A 19,285-nucleotide genomic window follows, 5' to 3' on the forward strand; every position below is an offset into this window, starting at 1 on the left:
GTTGAGCGTCTGGTCTTTTCACATCCGGCATAATCGGCGTCGCAGTAGGTGACAAGTTCCGATGTATCATCCGATTTGAACAAGAGACCCAGGGTTGTCGTTCCTCGTAGATAACGAAAAATGCGTTTTACGGCGTTCCAGTCTGCAACAGTCGGGTTTGCCATAGCCTGAGATGTACGATTTACGGCGAACTCGATGTCAGGACGAGTACCCATTGCAGCATACCGAAGGCTTCCAATGGCGGAAGCGAACATCGATTGAGCTTCGAATGTCTTCTGACCATCTTCGCTGGTATCTGGCATAGAGGCTGGTGTTTTTACAGCTTTACAGTCAAGCATGTGAAATCTTTCCAAGACCTTCTCGAGATAGGCGCTCTGATGAAGGAAAATTGAGCCATCTTCAATGAAGTCGATCTTGAGACCAAGATATGTTGAGGCGGCTCCTGTGGTAATTTCGAATTCATCAGTGAATTGACGGAGGAATGCATCAACATCTGTAGCTGTAGTTCCGGCAATGAGACCATCGTCGACGTAGAGGATTAGAATAAGCAATGTCCTTCCAGATGAAAAATTGTAGAGGCAATGATCACCATCGGCTCGTCTGAAACCGAAATCTTGTAGAACTCGATCAATTCGCTCGTTCCAGCAGCGTGGTGATTGTTTAAGTCCATACAGACTCTTTTTAAGCCTCCAGACTTTGCCGCTACTGACATAAAATCCTTCTGGTTGGTGCATGTAAATCTCCTCGGACAAGTTTCCATGAAGAAAGGCGGTCCTTACATCAAATTGCTTTAAATGTAAATTATTCTGAGCAACGATGCTGAGGAATATTCTCATGGTCTCGAAACGGGTAACTGGAGCGAAAATCTATTCATTATCGATCCCTTCTCGCCGTGCATATCCCTTGGCTACGAGTCTGGCCTTATACTTGGAAATCGTACCGTCTTCGTTTGTCTTTGTACGAAAGATCCATCTATTTCCAATGATTTTCCGGCCCGGAGGAGGATTGACCAATTCGTAAACTTGGTGTTCCTTCATTGAAGAGAGCTCCAATTCTTGGATTCGGCGCTTGAACGAGCTGCTTCGGCTGTCTTTGGAAGATCATCACCGATCAGGAAAACTTTGACTACAGGCATGCAGGTACAGCAAGTGTGCCCTTTTGCCCTCAGTTTTGAACGATCTCGAAGACCGGGTCCGGTGGCTGCAGGTGGTAGTTCGACGGATCTGGATGTCACGTCTTCGGAATCATCGAAGGATCTGGATGTCACGTCTTCGGGAACATTGAAGGATCTGGATGTCACGTCTTCGGAATCCGAATAGTCGGAACTCTGCTCTCCCTGACTAGAGACATCCATCCATCCTCCGGGTTTGGTTTCGAGTATACATTTCTCAGGATCGAACTTGACATCTCGAGATCGGATGACGTCATTTAGCTCTGGAACGTAGACTCGATATCCATCCATGTAATCTTCATAACCAACGAGAATGCCTTTCAAAGCTTTCTTAGACAGCTTCCTTCGCTTCTCCTTTGGCACATGTACGTAACAATCGGTTCGAAAAATGCGCAAATGCTCGACTGGTGGATTCGGCTTTCCAGTCCATAGTTCGTACGGTGTCTTCCCTTTGATGTGAGTTGGGGCTGTGCGATTGAGAATATACGTCGTCGTGTTGACTGCTTCGGCCCACACCTTTGGAGGTAGATCGGGTTTCGAATGCAGCATTGCACGAACAGACTCCATGATTCTTCTATTCTCACGTTCAGCTACTCCATTTTGCTCAGGAGTGTATGGCATTGAGGTTCGATGCTTCAGGCCAACTTCTTGTGTCGTTATTCGGCGAAACTCATCATTGACGTACTCGGTCCCGTTATCCATGTTGTCAGAATTTATAGCCCGGTGTACCGGTAAGAAAAGAACCACACCACCGGAGGCCTATCATCAGAATGCCCTACGCCAGCGCCCACAAGCCCGGACAGGTGACAAAACCAGCATGGGTAGCAGAACCCCACCACGGATGGTCGCACCCTCGACGCAAGCCGCTCAACCCAGCAGAAGGTGCAACAATGGGACGACCAGCCCGCCACTTCGCACACAGCAGTTGGATAGAGAACGGATGCTCTAGCAACTCCGGCCGACACCCCACCTACAAAGGCAGGGAGCCAAGCCCTTTGGAGAGAGCTCCTAAAGGGGAACGGCGGGCACACAGCAGCCCGCATAACCCGGCACAGCTGGCACCGGAGATCCCGGTGGGAGCCCAAAAGGCCGGGAGATGGGTCCGCCGTGCCCTCATACGGAGGCCCGCAGCCCCACAGCAGGCTACTCAATCCGCCGAGGCGGCCAGTTTGCCCGGCCCCTCTCCATTAGCCTGGGCCGAAGCCCAGTATCCAGCCCACACCTGACCGAAGTCGGAGGTCGGAGATAGGACCCTTTGGACGGAGCTAACATCTCCCAGCGCGCCACCGCCCTTACGGGTTACAAGAGCCGGACCCCGACTCCCCGGTAAAGCCACCAGTTATTGCACACTCCGACCCCTTGAGGGCCCGGTCCCGTTATCCGTGATAAGTTCTCGTACGGTATGATCATGGTTTTTGCAGAATGCGAGAAAGTCCTTGAAACGATCCACGACTTCAGATTTCTTCGCCAAGAAATATGTGATACGAATGCCGGAATACTCGTCCTTGAAGAGAAGATAGTAGAGCTTGCCCTTCATTGATGGAGTCGGTGATGGCCCCCAGAGATCTGAATGAATTCTTTCTCCTGGCTTCGTGGCTTTATCTAACCGAGTGCCAAAGCTGTGACGAGTCATTTTTACAAAGATGCAGAGTAGCCGCTACATGTCGTTTATCTTGATGGCCCAATCTTTCGTGCCAGACTTGGAGGTCCACCTTTTTCTCGTTTCTTGGATCAGTGGCAAGATATAAGGAACTCGATGGCTGCTCCACAGTCATATCTACCCGGAACAATGATTCTACTTTCCCTGGAAGACGTAGATGCTTTCTACCCTTGATTTTCTCATACAGGCCGCAGGAGAACGCAGTGGCTTGATATTCCAAGTTGGAGTTTCGTTTCATGGCGCTTTTTAGAGAAAATACATTGCATGCAAAACCGCTGATGTGCCAAACGTTGTGGATAATCTCGTGACGAACGTACTTTCCATCATTAAAACGTACGCGAATGTCACCCTCGCCATCCGCTGTCATCTGAGCTTTGTTCCCAACTTGTAGAGTGGCTGGACTGTCAAACCTCCTGAGCTGAATGAACTTCGTATCGTCATTGGTGATGTGCTGCGTAGCTCCGGAATCAAAATACCTGACAGTGTCTGCCGTAGTATGAGCAACAAGGCCATTTGCCGCATAAAGACCACCACCATTGTCGGCGCCAGTGTTGCTTCTGTTTTCCCCAGTTCTTAGATTGCCGGTTGGTTTCTTCCCTCCTGTGCAATCCCTCGAAAGATGTCCTAACTTCTTGCAATTGAAACATCTCGGTCGATTTCCTCTTGAGCTTTTTTCAGTGGAATTGACATTTCTTCTACCATCTCGACGAGCTAGAAGACCAGAAGACTCTTCAAAGGCGTTTCCTTCTCGTGTTGAACGGCCAATCAGTAGGCGCTCCAACTCAGCGACAGTTTGCTTTTCCTTGGGCAATGTATCCCAGAGCATACCAAATTCTCGGTATTCGTCTTGAGGTAATGACTCGAAAATGCAGGCGATCAGAATACAGTCATCAAATGAAACGTCCTTTTCCAACTTCGCTGTCGTCAGGATGTCTGACCATAGGGAACGCATTTGTGCAAGATGGGTGGCCATGTCATCTTCAGGAGCTTTCGTCGTTTTTATCAGTTGGGCGAGTAATTTCCGAAGCCGGTTGGACGACTTTTGTTCGAAAATCTCCAGTAGTTTACTCCACATTTCCCTTGGTGTTTCACAATCAGCAATCATGTTCTGGACATTCCGGTATAACGCTTACCAGATGACAGTACGGGCTGTACTGAATGCAACTTGGTATTTTTCTAAGGCTGCAGAAAATGCTGCCTCTGTCTTATCGGTTCGTACTGGTTCCGTACGACTTCCATTGACAATGTTGTAGACGCCTCGTATCGTCAAGACGTCACAAACTTGTCTTTTCCAGCTTCGCCAATTCTCTGGACCAGACAGCTTCTCGACATCATGGCGTAGAAGACCATCTATCGTGGCAGGAATTAGAGCGATGTGAAACAGGATACGATGAAGACAGGTCACCAGTTCAGTTGATCATCATAGTCAGCGGAGTGGCGCAGTGGGAGCGTGCTAGGCCCATAACCTGTTGAAGTTTTATAGCAGCAGCGCTTCGCAGTGATGATCAAGGAACACGAATAAACGATAAACTAGTTTAATTTATTAAAATATTGAGAACAGGCTACATGATTGGAAGCTGGTAAATTAGTGACACATAGATACGCAGTGTAAAAGGTTTTTATATTAAAACCCGAGCGGAAAACATTTAAAAAAACAAATATAAAATAAAGCGGAGAGATAAATTAAAAAACATCTCTCCGTGGTTTTGTTCTCTTTCCCGCTGTGTTGGAAAACAATCTTCGTCGGTTATCTTCAACAAATTTGTTAAAAATAAAATTGTTGTATGCATTTTCGAATAGCTAAATACTGGAATTCAAAGGTGTGAAAAAATTTGTGAATTTCTTGAAGATCTTTTTGACTATCCTGTTTAGTCATCCCAATTAGGCATATTTAATGGGAGGCTATCAAACAAAATCACAATATACCATTATTTAAGACTGAAGCAAAAATGTTTTTTATTACCTAATTATAAACGAGGGTTTGTAAGTGTAATTCCTCTACCTCATAATTATTGAATAACTAAAAATCGGAAGTGAACATATACAGGGTGATTTAAAACTCATTACAAACCTTAACGATATTGTTAGGCTTGACCTGCGCTGTATGCCTGTCTCAGTCTAGATTTTCTGCGACGTGTTGTTAGAGCGCTAAAAATTTCCAAAATTGGGTATAGTAACTCTGTAGGTATTCTACTACATAAGAAAAAACCCCTAGATGGAAATCTTAATTTCAGGTTTACACAGCTGGTGTGTTTCGTCAGTGCGGTAGCGTACATACAGGGGTTTTTAGACCCAACTTTCATACTCTTAAGCGCTCTTCCAATTCCCCAGAATCACCCTAAAGGGTGTTCTGAGTTTTTTCTCCTGAAAATGCTTTTCTCACCTAATTAAAATGAGATCTCCAAGTGTAATTCATGCATTTTAAATAACTGAAAGCGTAAATAGGATGTAGTATACCAGTGCTTCTCAAACCTCTTCACGCCACAGCCCTCAAACGAGAGCAACATAATACACCACTTAGGCTTTACGTGCAGCGCTCACGGCGGCAAGTTCGAGAAACTCTAGTACGGGAATGTGTATTGCGGGAAGCTTAATTAGCAGGCGATGCCTGACGTAAGGCGGGTGTCTAAGGCTTTAAGCCGACACCATTTTGTGTTTTTTAAAAAAAATGTCTCACGTGAGAGAAAACATTTAGGGGCCTTGGACAACCACCAACTCCCAAGGCTAAGAAAACAAAGTTCGTTAGTATGGCCTTGGATTAATAATATGCTTGGTATGGCAACCGCTGTATCAGGCGGTTATTCTTGTTGTGTGCCTACTGTATTTGTAGAAATGTAACAAAATTAAACAAAAGCTTAGCGTGGAATTCCTTTCCAAACGATCGTCCATTAATGAGATATTTGGTGGAGTAAAGTAAAAGGAAAATTCAATGTTAATATCAATATAACGAAGCATACTAGGGTATGTTCATAATATTTTCTTGAAATAATAAATGTCAAGAAAAGGTTTCTAAAAAAAGGTTCTGTACCTTGTTTATTATCTTTGAATACCAATGTAAGTTATTTATAATTACCTCTTGTAATGTAAACAAACAGTTAACTTTTGTCTCATATTAGATAGAAGACTGTTCCGTTACTATTGGTAGTTTTGGTACGCAACAAATCAGTGAATCTGTTCCACCACTGACACTCACCCCTGATTCTCAAGAACTACTGGTAATAAGGGGAGATACTTATTTCTTCTTGAAGAAGAGTTTTAACTTTCGGGTTATCGATAAGTAAATAAACAATAGTTGTGTAAAAATTTAAAAACCATTGAAATATATTTATTTCGATTCATTTAAATAGTCCGTTTTGCTAACCTTCGTATATGGTATAAATACTTCATACAGTGGTTCATTCTTTTAACTCGTTTTAAAATTATCTCGGGTATAAATGCATTCATGAATAAATATGTTAAACTTTGAAACATGCACTCACAAAAAATGTCATATTTCACTATTCTGATACATATTTGTTGATCTTTTTGATTTTCAGTGTACACTCTGTTTGAAAAGTCTTCGACAGCTGAAATTTTTGCCCTCTTTTTAATTCTGCTAGAAAACTATAATAGATAGCTCGATGAAACCAATTGCAACTTTTATTTATTTTCCAATATCTTTCGTTATTTATCGGTTTCGTCCGCCAAAAATTAATAGTTTGGCGGGAACCGTCGAAACTCATTTTTGACAACTGTTTAAATATTGGTTCTACGGCACTGACTCACGCGTTTTTGAATTCACAATGGTCGGTTCATATTGAGAAAGTGGAAAAATTATCCCTCTACAACCAACGGTTGAGAAGTTATCGCGTTTCCAAATTGTCGTCGAAGTTGCGTTATTTATAATCGCTTGATGCATTTTAGGTGTTTCCTAGTTTCGAGGAGAGTTTGGAAACGCTATAACTTCTCAACCGTTGGTTGTAGAGGGATAATTTTTCCACTTTCTAAATATGAATCGACCATTGTGAATTCAAAAACGCGTGAGTCAGTGCCGTAGAACCAATATTTAAACAGTTGTCAAAAATGAGTTTTGACGGTTCCGGCCAAACTATTAATTTTTGGCGGACGAAACCGATAAATAACGAAAGATATTGGAAAATAAATAAAAGTTGCAATAGGTTTCATCGAACTATCTATTATAGTTTTCTAGCAGAATTAAAAAGAGGGCAAAAATTTCAGCTGTCGAAGACTTTTCAAACAGAGTGTACACGAAAAAATCAAGGGCTTTCAAAAGTTGTATAATAGGCACATGTGTTATTATGGGTCGCTAAAGTTTTAGATAACTGAGCTCTTTTGCCCTCATCATAGTGGTCTTGGATCCTACCGAATCTTGAGCGAGTTCTTTACTTTTGTAGGTTTTCCTGGCACACGTTTAGTTATAATTAAGTCTTTTATTGACTTTGGGTACGAAACACTGTTCCCTCCAGGGTTTATCCATTTACAGAGCCTCCCAGTACAAGTTACGTCCTCAGGCAACTCCTTTAAGCACATGTACTCTCTTAACGCATAGAAAGTGGCAGCCACATGATGGCATTTGCCTGTAATTTTGTAATGATAAATTTTGATTAATGTTAGTCTCACAAATTTAAGAAATGTTGTAATTGTCTTACCCCGCAGGACATTCGCAGTAGCTATGCAGCATTTGCCCTTCTGGCTTGGACAATCCGATTACAATATTGTAGTTGGCCTTCTTCATTGACGGAAAGACATTTAAACGAATTGCACATACCCTATTACTTTCTTTAAGAGGCTGGTCATTGTACTAGAGTTTTTGTATAAAGCCTTCTTCAAAGAACCTAAGCCCTTTAGCTTTTCTGTTTACATCGAATAATTTGGTAATAGAATCTTCACAAGTTCCAGCAAAACCAGAAGGGAAACCGTTTAAACATTTAACCCACGATTTATTCTTTTTATAATTGAAACCTAAAGTCCTCCATTTATTTGTGTCTAATACACAATCTGTAAAACTGGTACTCGCCATAGAAAAATAGGTTTAAACTAAACTTTAATTTCTTTAAATAACTAAGCCTTGGTCAAGTTAAATTTTCTGAAGTCGACGTTTACTCTAGAGAGCAACACGCAAAACTGAGGGGTAAATTTTTAATAGCAAATTCCCGTACTATAGCTTCACTTTGTAGGTTATAGATGGCGCTCGTGTATTTTGAGCATGCGCAGATGATAATTCCAAATCGGTGTATTGAAGATGATCAAAAATTTACTTGCGGTACTTTATTGACCTGTAGATGTTATAGCTACAAAACAATTATGAAGTTTTTTTGTACTAGGAAGGTAATCTTTTCCATAAACTCCACAGGCCCCGGGCAGAAGTTACATGACCTATATATTGAAAAGCACTGTTCTCTACCCCCCTAATCAATAGCGTTCTCATAATTGATTTTTTATATAACCAAATACACCGTTAATCAAGAGTCCCCCAAAAGGTGTTTTATTACATAACTAGATCTAGAAACTATAATATATGATTTTTTAATAACTCGAAGCCGCGCAATTTTTTATTTAAATTAAAATATTTAGGTGAGAATGTTCGCTGTAGTGCATTTTTTTAGGGGGATACTGTCGAAGATGTCCCGTTATCTAGGCTTTATAATGACCACTCCTGCTTATGGCCAACCAAGTCTGGTTTAAAAGTTACCAAGTTGGCTAGCTCATGTCGGAACCCCGAAAGAGATTGAGAAAAATTTAAAGGGAAAATTTTGAAGAAAACAAGTACGTTTTAAGACCCATACGTTTGGCCAACTTTTTTCTTCCTAAAAGCTGGTTAGAGTGGAATTACTCTAATACTAGCTCTGGTTAGAGTTGATTTACACTAAAACTATCTCTGTTTAGAGTAGAATTACTCGAATACCAGCTCTGATTAGAGTAGAATTACTCGAATACCAGCTCTGATTAGAGTAAAATTACTCGAATACCAGCTCTGATTAGAGTAGAATTACTCGAATACCAGCTCTGATTAGAGTAGAATTACTCGAATACCAGCTCTGATTAGAGTAGAATTACTCGAATACCAGCTCCGTTTAGAGTAGAATTACTCGAATATCAGCTCTGGTAAGAGTAGAATTGCATCTTAATATGGTTGGTTAGGAAATCGTTTTCCTCTTTTGCAGCTAGCTCTAAAAATGCTTGCTGCTTAAAACACCTGTGACTCAGTGGCGTAGCCAGGGAGGGGGCACAGGTGGCACATGCCCCCGAAACGAATGGTCGTACGTACAAATATTTTTATTTTTTTACTTTTTTTCAATGGCGTGCCCCCCTCCGAAACAAAATCCTGGCTACGCCACTGCTGTGACTGCAGAAAGTTCTACTCGTTAGTTCGAAAAATTGTGTTTGAATGATTTTCTTTTAGGTGATAATCTTTTAATTCCACCAGTTTTCTCATCGATGTTTGCTTCTGATACTACACTAGGTATAACGTCTGTTTCCCGTCAAATATACATTTTCTTATTATCTTGGTTTCATTGATAGAATCTCCTATAATCAGTGACAAATTCAATGATGATCATCAATAACTGCAGAGTAACACATCTGGTAAATAGTTTTTTTTATAAAATTTCATTTTGCAAATTAAAAATGTCATTTATGGTAAGTGTATTACTATTTAGTCATTGAAATGAGTAAATTTAAATTTTTAATTAAAGCTGCTGTATGGAAAAACCCGAAGTTGAAAAATTGCGAAGAATTTGAGATAGAGATGGTAATAAAAAATTGGCTTAAACAAACTGGACCGCAACAGACGAAGAATAAAGAGGATTAAAAAACTCAGGAGCAGGAAGTATTGAACCCAGATAATTAAACACTGAACCTTCATAGTGAACTGATCTCATTTTTGTTAAAAATTATCCTTTAAGTATAAAATCTTTATTTAGTAAGTTTAATTGTGATAACAAGTTTAAGTTACTTAAAGAAGTTAAGAAACCTTTATTATTGGATCTCATAGGTAAAAGTTAATTTTAGTTATTTCAAGTAAATTTCTAAAATTGACGTGATAAAATTCATTACAATTATGTTTAAAAAGTCAATCTTTCTTTTTCATTGTTAAATTTAAATACACAAAGAAGTGTTGTAACCGATAACTTCGTTTTTATTTAAATTAATGTGACCCTCGGTCACATATACGGGTTCCACCCGAAATATCACTTTAGGCTTCATTTGAAACAAGGATACGGATTTGGATAACTTGATATTAATGTAATTTAGTGATTAAAAAAATAATGAAAAATTGATAACTTCTTATCATTCTCCTTAACTTAAGAATAAAAAAAAATAATAGAAAGGCGAGAGGTCAAGATAATAAGTTACTGTTGTTCTAACAAAATGGAAAACCACTTTCTCTAAACTCGGCAGGACCGAGGCTTTTGTTTAAAAAACAAAAAAACTAATTCGCCACACATGACTGGGGCACTTTCGAGTTTCGGCCTCAAAAAAATAAGAACCGGAGAGAGACTGCAACGAGACGGGCGACATCTAGCGGTGTCGCCCGACCCGTTGCATCCTCCCTTCACAAAAAAAGAACAACAACAACAAAAAATAGAGGATAGCTTTGATTGGCTATTTATAGTGATTTGTTTTTATCAGGAGAACCGATTAAGGATGGGGTCGCTTAGGCTTCGGTGCCTATGGGTAGTGCTCGGAATTCGTGTAATTTTTATCCATTAGATAAGGTCTACTTAAATATTCATGGGTTTATCCATTTTGATGAAAATAGACCTTCTTATTATCTACCAATTCAGATAAAAGGAAAACTATATCAAAACGTGTAATTTTATTCGTTTCACCTCTAACGCCTCTTATCGATAAAACGTTCAAATAATATAAATAAAGTGTCAAATATGTTTACAATTACATTATCCATGGATAAATTTAAATGAACATCGACTAAGCTTATCTAATTAGGAGGGTTATCTTTAATAAAATATTGATCGTTGGATAAATTATCCAATAAATAAAGTAGACATATCCTTTCAGTTGAAAACAAAAAAAAACTTTATCTAATTCGTTTTCGTAATGCGTACTTGGTTTTTTCAAATGAATATTGACTCGGTTAATCTATTTATTTTATCCGATTATTAGGATTAATACCCAAAGACGTTTCACGGTATTGGATTATTGCCTGGCGAATACCATATTGAAGTAGATCCAACGCTGGTCCCCGTATAAGATACACCACGCAGAGTCCCCGTTGCACTAATGGAGGCATTAAAAGCAAAACTTCACGAAATGGACATACCAGTAATTATCAAAAGGGTAACACGACTGACTAATTGGATTAGCTCTTTGCTTATACTACATCAGAAAAACAAGATAAGACTCTCCATCGATCCAAAGTATCTAAATAAAGCTATAAAAATTCCAAAATATCAGCTACCGACAATAGATAGTGTACAGTCTGTTAAATAAGTCTTTGCCTATGGGAGTTTTCGCACTGTTCTTAAAATTTCTCGAAACGTGTAAGCGATAGAACAACGACCACATAAGCCATTTTTATTTATTTTTTATTTCCTTTCACGTAGTATCGTCGCTTTGGCAAAGCGACAATAGTTTCGGCGGAAACGCTAAATGTCGTTTTTGACAACTTCTTTAATACTCAAATGACGCCCCTGAAACCGACATTTTCGGATTAGGGGTGGTCGACTCATATTTAGAAATTATCACTGTTATCTCTCTACGAACAACGGTTGAGGAGATATAGCCCGTTGACACTTTTGCGTAAATTTGAGGAAAACTAAAAGACGTTAAATATCACTTTGGCATTCCCTTTGATGATTGAGAGCCTTTCAACAACAATTAATATTGTATAGGAATGAAAATAAGCGTAGAAAGCTATTAACACTGGTGTAGCAAAAAGTGGCCGCCATGTAACCCCCACCACCGATTTCGATAAGGTCCTTTTTAGCACAAGTAACATAATATTTATAAGTGTGACTCTTCCCATTGGTTCAATGTTAAAACCGTTTCTATCATAATAATGTAAAAACGTCATTCATTCGAAGCAAGGTTGCGTTTTAAAATATAATTTTCCATACGAGATTTCCTAAAAACTCTTCTAAGTCCCCAAGTGCTTTAACAAATTATTTTAAATATTGATAAAATAATATATTGTATGACATTTTTGTAACAACAGAATATTTTAGAGTTGATTACAGAATTGGGTAGTTACGAACTTATATGCTAATCAATAGTATCTCTAAAATAAATATAATACTGTCATGACAAAATATCGATGAACTGAAATGCTCCATCCGATTGATTAAATTAAACGTGTGTTGTTTATCCAACCCGGTTGAATTGTGATAATAGTTTTACAATTTTTAAACTTCTTCTTAGGGCTACACTAATTTGAGATATGTAGATAACTGGAGTCAATTTTCAATGCAGATAAAAGATTACTGAGAGCTAAAACCTCGTAAGTCATTACAGAGAGAGCACCGCTCAAGTCTATGCCAGGCATGCAGCTTTCGGCTTAAGTGACGTCCTAGTAATGAAAACTCTCAATACTATCAACAAAACGTGTATAATCTGGAAGCCTATATAATTTATAAAGTATAACTTATCATAAAATAATTTAAATTCAACATTTCAATTTTTAATTTTAAAATAACCTTACAGGATGAACAGCATAAGGCGATAAATATTAATAAAAATCTACGGTATGGACGCTTTGCGTTATATTCCTTTTAAAGTTGGTTTTATTCGCGGCTTCGATCAGCTATACAGGGTGTTTCGGGAACCTTTGTCACAAATATTTAGTGAACATGGGTCGTAAACCTCTTCGTGCAATATTATGGACCATCTAATATCAGCCGAAAGAACACGGTAAACACCCTAAAAGTGAGGTTTTGTATTTTGGCTTGACCTTTTTTTTTATTACCCAGTTGTTAATAAATGAGATTAAGTTGCAGAAATGGGCAACGCTTACGTGTAAATTTAAACGTAAGATCGTTGAAAAACGTCAACAACTTAATATCATTTAATAACAACTGGGTAATAATGGAAAACAATAAACTTAACTCTCAGGGTGTTTGCCGTTTTTGTCGGCTGATATTGGATGGCCCATAACTTTGTTACGATGAGGTGTAGGACCCATGTGCACTTGACATTTTCGACTCCAAATGGCCCAAAGTATACGCTCAATAATTTGTGACATAGGTTCTCGAAACTCTCTGTATAGCGAAAAAAAGTAACGAAATATTTCATTGATTAATTTTTATTTTCCAGTGAAGAGGATCGAATATTGACACACTATAATATTTTAAACAAAAAGTATATGGAAGGTTATTTATAAGTTATATAATTAAATACAATGTTACCTAAATTCCAACAAAATAATCTAACATTTATACATAATTAATACGGTAATGAGGCGCACCTTATCCTAACGCACTTTCGAAGTCTTTTTCTGAAGGAGAGACAAAGTCGACGAATGAAATCAGGAGGTAACCTGTTATAGGCGGCCTGAACCATGCCGAAAAGGTCATCTCTATTCTCCGGAATTCTTTTTTCCATATTGTTAACTAAAAATACCCACAGCGTCTCTGTCGGATTTAAATCTGGTGAGAGAGCTGGCCAGCCCAAAACATATACACCTTCATGTTCAAGGAATTCATTGACAATTCTGGAATTATGGGCTGGACAATTGTCGTGTTGGAACCTCAAACTAAATTGTGTTTAGGTTCAATTTGGAAGTAATGTTTTTTTAAATCTGGTGAGACAACTGGCCAGCCCAAAACATATACACCTTCAATTTTAACGTTTTTTTACGGAAATTGGTTTAAATAATTTTACTTATATGTAACAACCCACATTTTTACCCATAAATAAAGATCATACGTTTTTAAAATAGACGTAAAACATCTATAACATTTATTATATAAATGCGGTTAACACCCTAAAAAGTTACTAATATGGTTCGTATTACCGAAGATCATACGTTTTTAAAATAGACGTAAAACATCTATAACATGTATTATATAAATGCGGTTAACACCCTACAAAGTTACTTATATGAGTCGTATTACCGAAGATCAACGCGTCGAAATTATTGCTTTACGAAGGCAAGGTTGCACTTGGAATTTTATCGCGAACCAAGTCGGTTGCTCAAGTCGTGGAGCGCGGTATACATATTCGCGTTATACGAGATTTAACAGGATTCGACTAAGTTATCGAAGTAATTGTTCCATCACTTTGATTTAGGCTAAGTTTATTTATAGGATTTAGAGAGAACTGGAAGACCAGTCTCTGGTAACCCTCGTCAAAACCGACATCTTGTGAGAGACGCTAAGAGATTGAAATGCCTGTCCATAAGAAAATTGAGAGACCGATGGGAAATTACAAACGGCATTAGAGTTCAAGCACCAACAATTTGGGCAAAACTAAAAAAAGCAGGAGTAAGACGCCGAAGGTCAGTCAACAAACCGACATTAACTCCAATGCATAGGCGAGCACGCCTTCACTTCTGCAGAGACCTTGAAAGGTTCATTTTGTTCTCGGACGAAAAGGTAAAGGTTTTAAGTAATATTTCCATGTTTATATCTATATCAAATTGTGCTTTTGTTTATTAGTCATTTCAGAGTTCATCGTCATCACCTGTTATATGGGTTACGAGAGTTAGAAATCAGCGATTTGATCCTATATACATTAATTTTACTAAAAGAAGCGGGCGTTCTCCGTAAACGTTTGGGCATGCTTAGGCGATGGCAGAGTCGGAATTCTCCATCCTATAGAAGGTCGTCTCAACAGCGTGACGTTAATGTAACAAAGTTATAGGCCATCCAATATCAGCCGACAAAAACGGCAAACACCCTGAGAGTTAAGTTTATTGTTTTCCATTATTACCCAGTTGTTATTAAATGAGATTAAGTTGTTGACGTTTTTCAACGATCTTACGTTTAAATTTACACGTAAGCGTTGCCCATTTCTGCAACTTAATCTCATTTATTAACAACTGGGTAATAAAAAAAAAGGTCAAGCCAAAATACAAAACCTCACTTTTAGGGTGTTTACCGTGTTCTTTCGGCTGATATTAGATGGTCCATAATATTGCACGAAGAGGTTTACGACCCATGTTCACTAAATATTTTCGTCTCAGAATGGGCCAAAGTATACGCTCAATAATTTGTGACAAAGGTTCCCGAAACACCCTGTATAGCTGATCGAAGCCGCGAATAAAACCAACTTTAAAAGGAATATAACGCAAAGCGTCCATACCGTAGATTTTTATTAATATTTATCGCCTTATGCTGTTCATCCTGTAAGGTTATTTTAAAATTAAAAATTGAAATGTTGAATTTAAATTATTTTATGATAAGTTATACTTTATAAATTATATAGGCTTTCAGATTATACACGTTTTGTTCATAGTATTGAGAGTTTTCATTAATAAGACGTCACTTAAGCCGAAAGCTGCATGCCTGGCATAGACTTGAGCGCTGCTCTCTCTGTAATGACTTACGAGGTTTTAGCTCTCAGTAATCTTTTATCTGCATTGAAAATTGACTCCAGTTATCTACATATCTCAAATTAGTGTAGCCCTAAGAAGAAGTTTAAAAATTGTAAAACTATTATCACAATTCAACCGGGTTGGATAAACAACACACGTTTAATTTAATCAATCGGATGGAGCATTTCAGTTCATCGATATTTTGTCATGACAGTATTATATTTATTTTAGAGATACTATTGATTAGCATATAAGTTCGTAACTACCCGATTCTGTAATCAACTCTAAAATATTCTGTTGTTACAAAAATGTCATACAATATATTATTTTATCAATATTTAAAATAATTTGTTAAAGCACTTGGGGACTTAGAAGAGTTTTTAGGAAATCTCGTATGGAAAATTATATTTTAAAACGCAACCTTGCTTCGAATGAATGACGTTTTTACATTATTATGATAGAAACGGTTTTAACATTGAACCAATGGGAAGAGTCACACTTATAAATATTATGTTACTTGTGCTAAAAAGGACCTTATCGAAATTGGTGGTGGGGGTTACATGGCGGACACTTTTTGCTACAATCATCAAAGGGAATGCCAAAGTGATATTTAACGTCTTTTAGTTTTCCTCAAATTTACGCAAAAGTGTCAACGGGCTATATCTCCTCAACCGTTGTTCGTAGAGAGATAACAGTGATACTTTCTAAATATGAGTCGACCACCCCTAATCCGAAAATGTCGGTTTCAGGGGCGTCATTTGAGTATTAAAGAAGTTGTCAAAAACGACATTTAGCGTTTCCGCCGAAACTATTGTCGCTTTGCCAAAACCGACGATACTACGTGAAAGGAAATAAAAAATAAATAAAAATTGCTTATGTGGTCGTTGTTCTATCGCTTACACGTTTCGAGAAATTTTAAGAACAGTGCGAAAACTCCCATAGGCAAAGACTTATTTAACAGACTGTACTCCATAAAATAGGAAAAGCCAAAGTATTCACAGTATTGGATGCCAAACAAGGGTTTTATCAGGTCAAATTCTCAGAGGAAAGTTCCCATTTAACCACCTTCTGGACTCCATTTGGGATATACCGATTATGTCAGCTGCCATTCGGTATCTCGTCCGCCCCAGAGGAGTTACAAAGAAAGCTGTTGGAATTGCCAGACGGGCTAAAGGGAGTCGAGGGCATTGCTGATGACATCCTGGTATACGACTGTGAGCCGGGATACACTTGAAGGGGACATGACTGATCATAACCAAAATTTAGAAGCTTTATTGAAAAGAGCACAGAAATTCAATTTAAAATTTGATAGGACCAAGGTGCGTGTGATGCAGGAGAAAGTTTTGTACATGGGACACACAATATCAACGCCAGGTTTGGCGCCTGAACCTGCTAACAGATCTTTTCACATAATCAAAGATATATAGTTAATTCACTTTATACAATAGTTTGTACAAAACCGTGAAATGAGTAGGATTTGAATCTAAAATTCACCAACTATAGCCAAACAACTAGGTTAAAAAATTTGCCAGATACGCCGTTTTGAGCCTCCCTGACTCGTGTTAAATCAGGCCAAACCTTTTGCCTCTATATACACAAAAGTAAATAATCACATAAGTAGTATTTTATAGCAGTGTCTATAGAAGCAGCTACACAGTAACTTTATTATTCTGGACCCCGGGGTCCACATTTTGAGCATTAGCTAAACCGTACACTTTGAACTATAGGAATATGGAAAACATCATCAGCGAATCTTGTTAGATTTTTGAAGAAACGCAATAAAGACTGTGCCCATAGGGCCTCTACTAGAGGCCCGCTTAAAATGGCATTCTCGCTCAAAGCCCACGGCTCACGAATAAACCCCAAATAATACACGCAAAACTTTTTAAACTGTGAAGTGTCACGGTGTATGTTTCCAAAGTGTTGGTGGTCACGTGTGGGCTTAGACCCATTGAAATCGGCCTCAAGACGAGAGTCGAGCGGTGTTAATTAATTTCTTCAATAAGAATAAATATAATTAACTTTTGATAAGACTCTCTTAAGTGGTAATATATTGAGAAAAGCTAAAAATCTTTTGGTTAACTACGCAAAGCACGTCATATAGCGAGGGAGCAAAATTGGGCTTTAGCACTGGGAATTTAAAATATCACATTCGAAAGAAGCATCCGGGAACACTTCAATGATCCTAAATCAAAAGAAGTAAGTATTTACTTGATAGTGGTCAACGCCAACTGGCGAAGGAAAGAATTGTACTATGATTAAACCACTTAAAAACCCCGACTTCGCGATTGCCTACATGCAGTGGCGTAGCTACGGTACACCAAACTCTGCGACTGAGGGGATTTTGCTTTAAGGGGGCACTGCCGTTTTCGTTTGAATATTTAAAGTATTTTTAAAGAACTAAGACGATAAAAGGAGACCTTAGCAAAGTCCCACGTAGGGGACCCATATTTGTATTCACGCCACTGCCTAAAAGTTTAGCTTAAACGACACTTTCTCTAAATAAAGATGTTAAAGCCGCGTACTCTAACGGCGTTGCTGCCGTCCCTCAAGGAGGACGGGAATTTCATTGGTGGTTTCAACAGTTTAAGTAACTGATAATAAAAAAAATTGCTATGGTCAACGGTAATAGAAAGTGTAGGGAACTGACTATATCTGGCGTGGCATACAACACAAGCCCTCGAGATTAACGTTATTTGGTTATTTTCCGCCGTACTGTTCAATTTTATAGCAAGTCCCTTCTTTTTATTTCACTCGACCAACGTTCCTCTAATCATTATGAAAAAGTGCTAGCACCATAGGTCCTAAGTCGTAGCATAAGTTCATAATACGTTTACATAAGTCTGACATTTCTTATTCTTCACACGTATAATGTTTACTGAGAGCTAGTCACAAAAGAGAACACATAACGGGCTTTGGCGCCGTTTTGCGTCCGCTGGCTTTCGTGTCTCGCATAGCCTTTAACAGCGTCTCGCTAGGAAGCGATTTTCTTACCGTGATGACGTCACTCCGTTAATAGCTCTCAGTAAAATATTTCCCTAAAAGACATACTTATTGAAGAACATTATAAACTTATGGCAGTACTTCTTAACTTTATAGCTTGTCGAATCCTGCAAGCTCAGATCTTGGTTGCACCCGATAACCCAGGAGCAAGGGGTGTCCAATGTGGCAATCTTTAACAAATTGTTACCTTGAAAATATACGTAAATTCTAAAAATGAGTGGAGACTCACTTCGACTACAACACAAAATCGTTTGATGCCACTCACCTACGCTTAAGTGAAAACGACGAAACAGACGACGTTATGAATTTTAGTGGAAGTGAATCTTCACTTCATGGGTACACGAACGTTTATGGTATTGACCTGTCACATATCTCTTTTTCGACCTTTGAAATAGCCATCTCGCCCTTCAAAATCTTTGCCTCAAAAATATACTACAAACGTATATAGTGATCTCGACGGAAAAATTACTATCTTCAAAATTGGTCCTTGGTAAGTTGTAGGGTTGCCGTTTAGAACCGGAGGAACAGGGACCGAACCGAAATTTCCGGTTCGGTTCCTGTTCCGGTTCTAAGAAATGGGAACCGAAGCCAGTTCGGTTCGGTTCCGGTTCCATGTTGAACCGAACCGAACACTTTTCTAATCCTATTGCTTTTGAAAAAGCCACGAAAAAGAATAAATAAAGCACTGAAAACAGTGACAAGTGACAAGGACTATTATGTCTATTATCTCAATTAGAAGGAAAATCCGTTGTTTTTATATATCACTTAATTTCGTTTTGTCCAAACTATTTTCATTTCGCCGCGTGTTCTATGTTACTTCCAAATATGTGGATATAAGCCAAAATAGCTTCGCCGCCTGCGCGACCTAGTTTAAATTATAGTTTTCGAAATTCTGTTCGGCCAGGGTCCAAGAATGATGTCTGTTAATAATATTTGAGCATTAACTGAAATAAAATGC

The 19,285-nt window shown here is 38.6% G+C and overlaps 1 protein-coding gene across 1 annotated transcript; it reads right to left on the minus strand.

Moving 5' to 3' along the window:
* Positions 1-2,769: 2,769 nt before the first annotated feature.
* On the minus strand, positions 2,770-3,936 carry LOC149956317 (uncharacterized). The gene has a single exon (XM_090166850.1). It carries the CDS (start codon positions 3,934-3,936, stop codon positions 2,770-2,772), a length of 1,167 nt encoding a protein of 388 aa, XP_090022976.1.
* Between the last annotated feature and the right edge of the window lie 15,349 nt (positions 3,937-19,285).

Source organism: Leiobunum rupestre, chromosome 2 (genome assembly GCF_980474605.1).
Source record: "Leiobunum rupestre chromosome 2, qqLeiRupe1.1.hap1, whole genome shotgun sequence".
Taxonomy (NCBI): domain Eukaryota; kingdom Metazoa; phylum Arthropoda; class Arachnida; order Opiliones; family Sclerosomatidae; genus Leiobunum; species Leiobunum rupestre.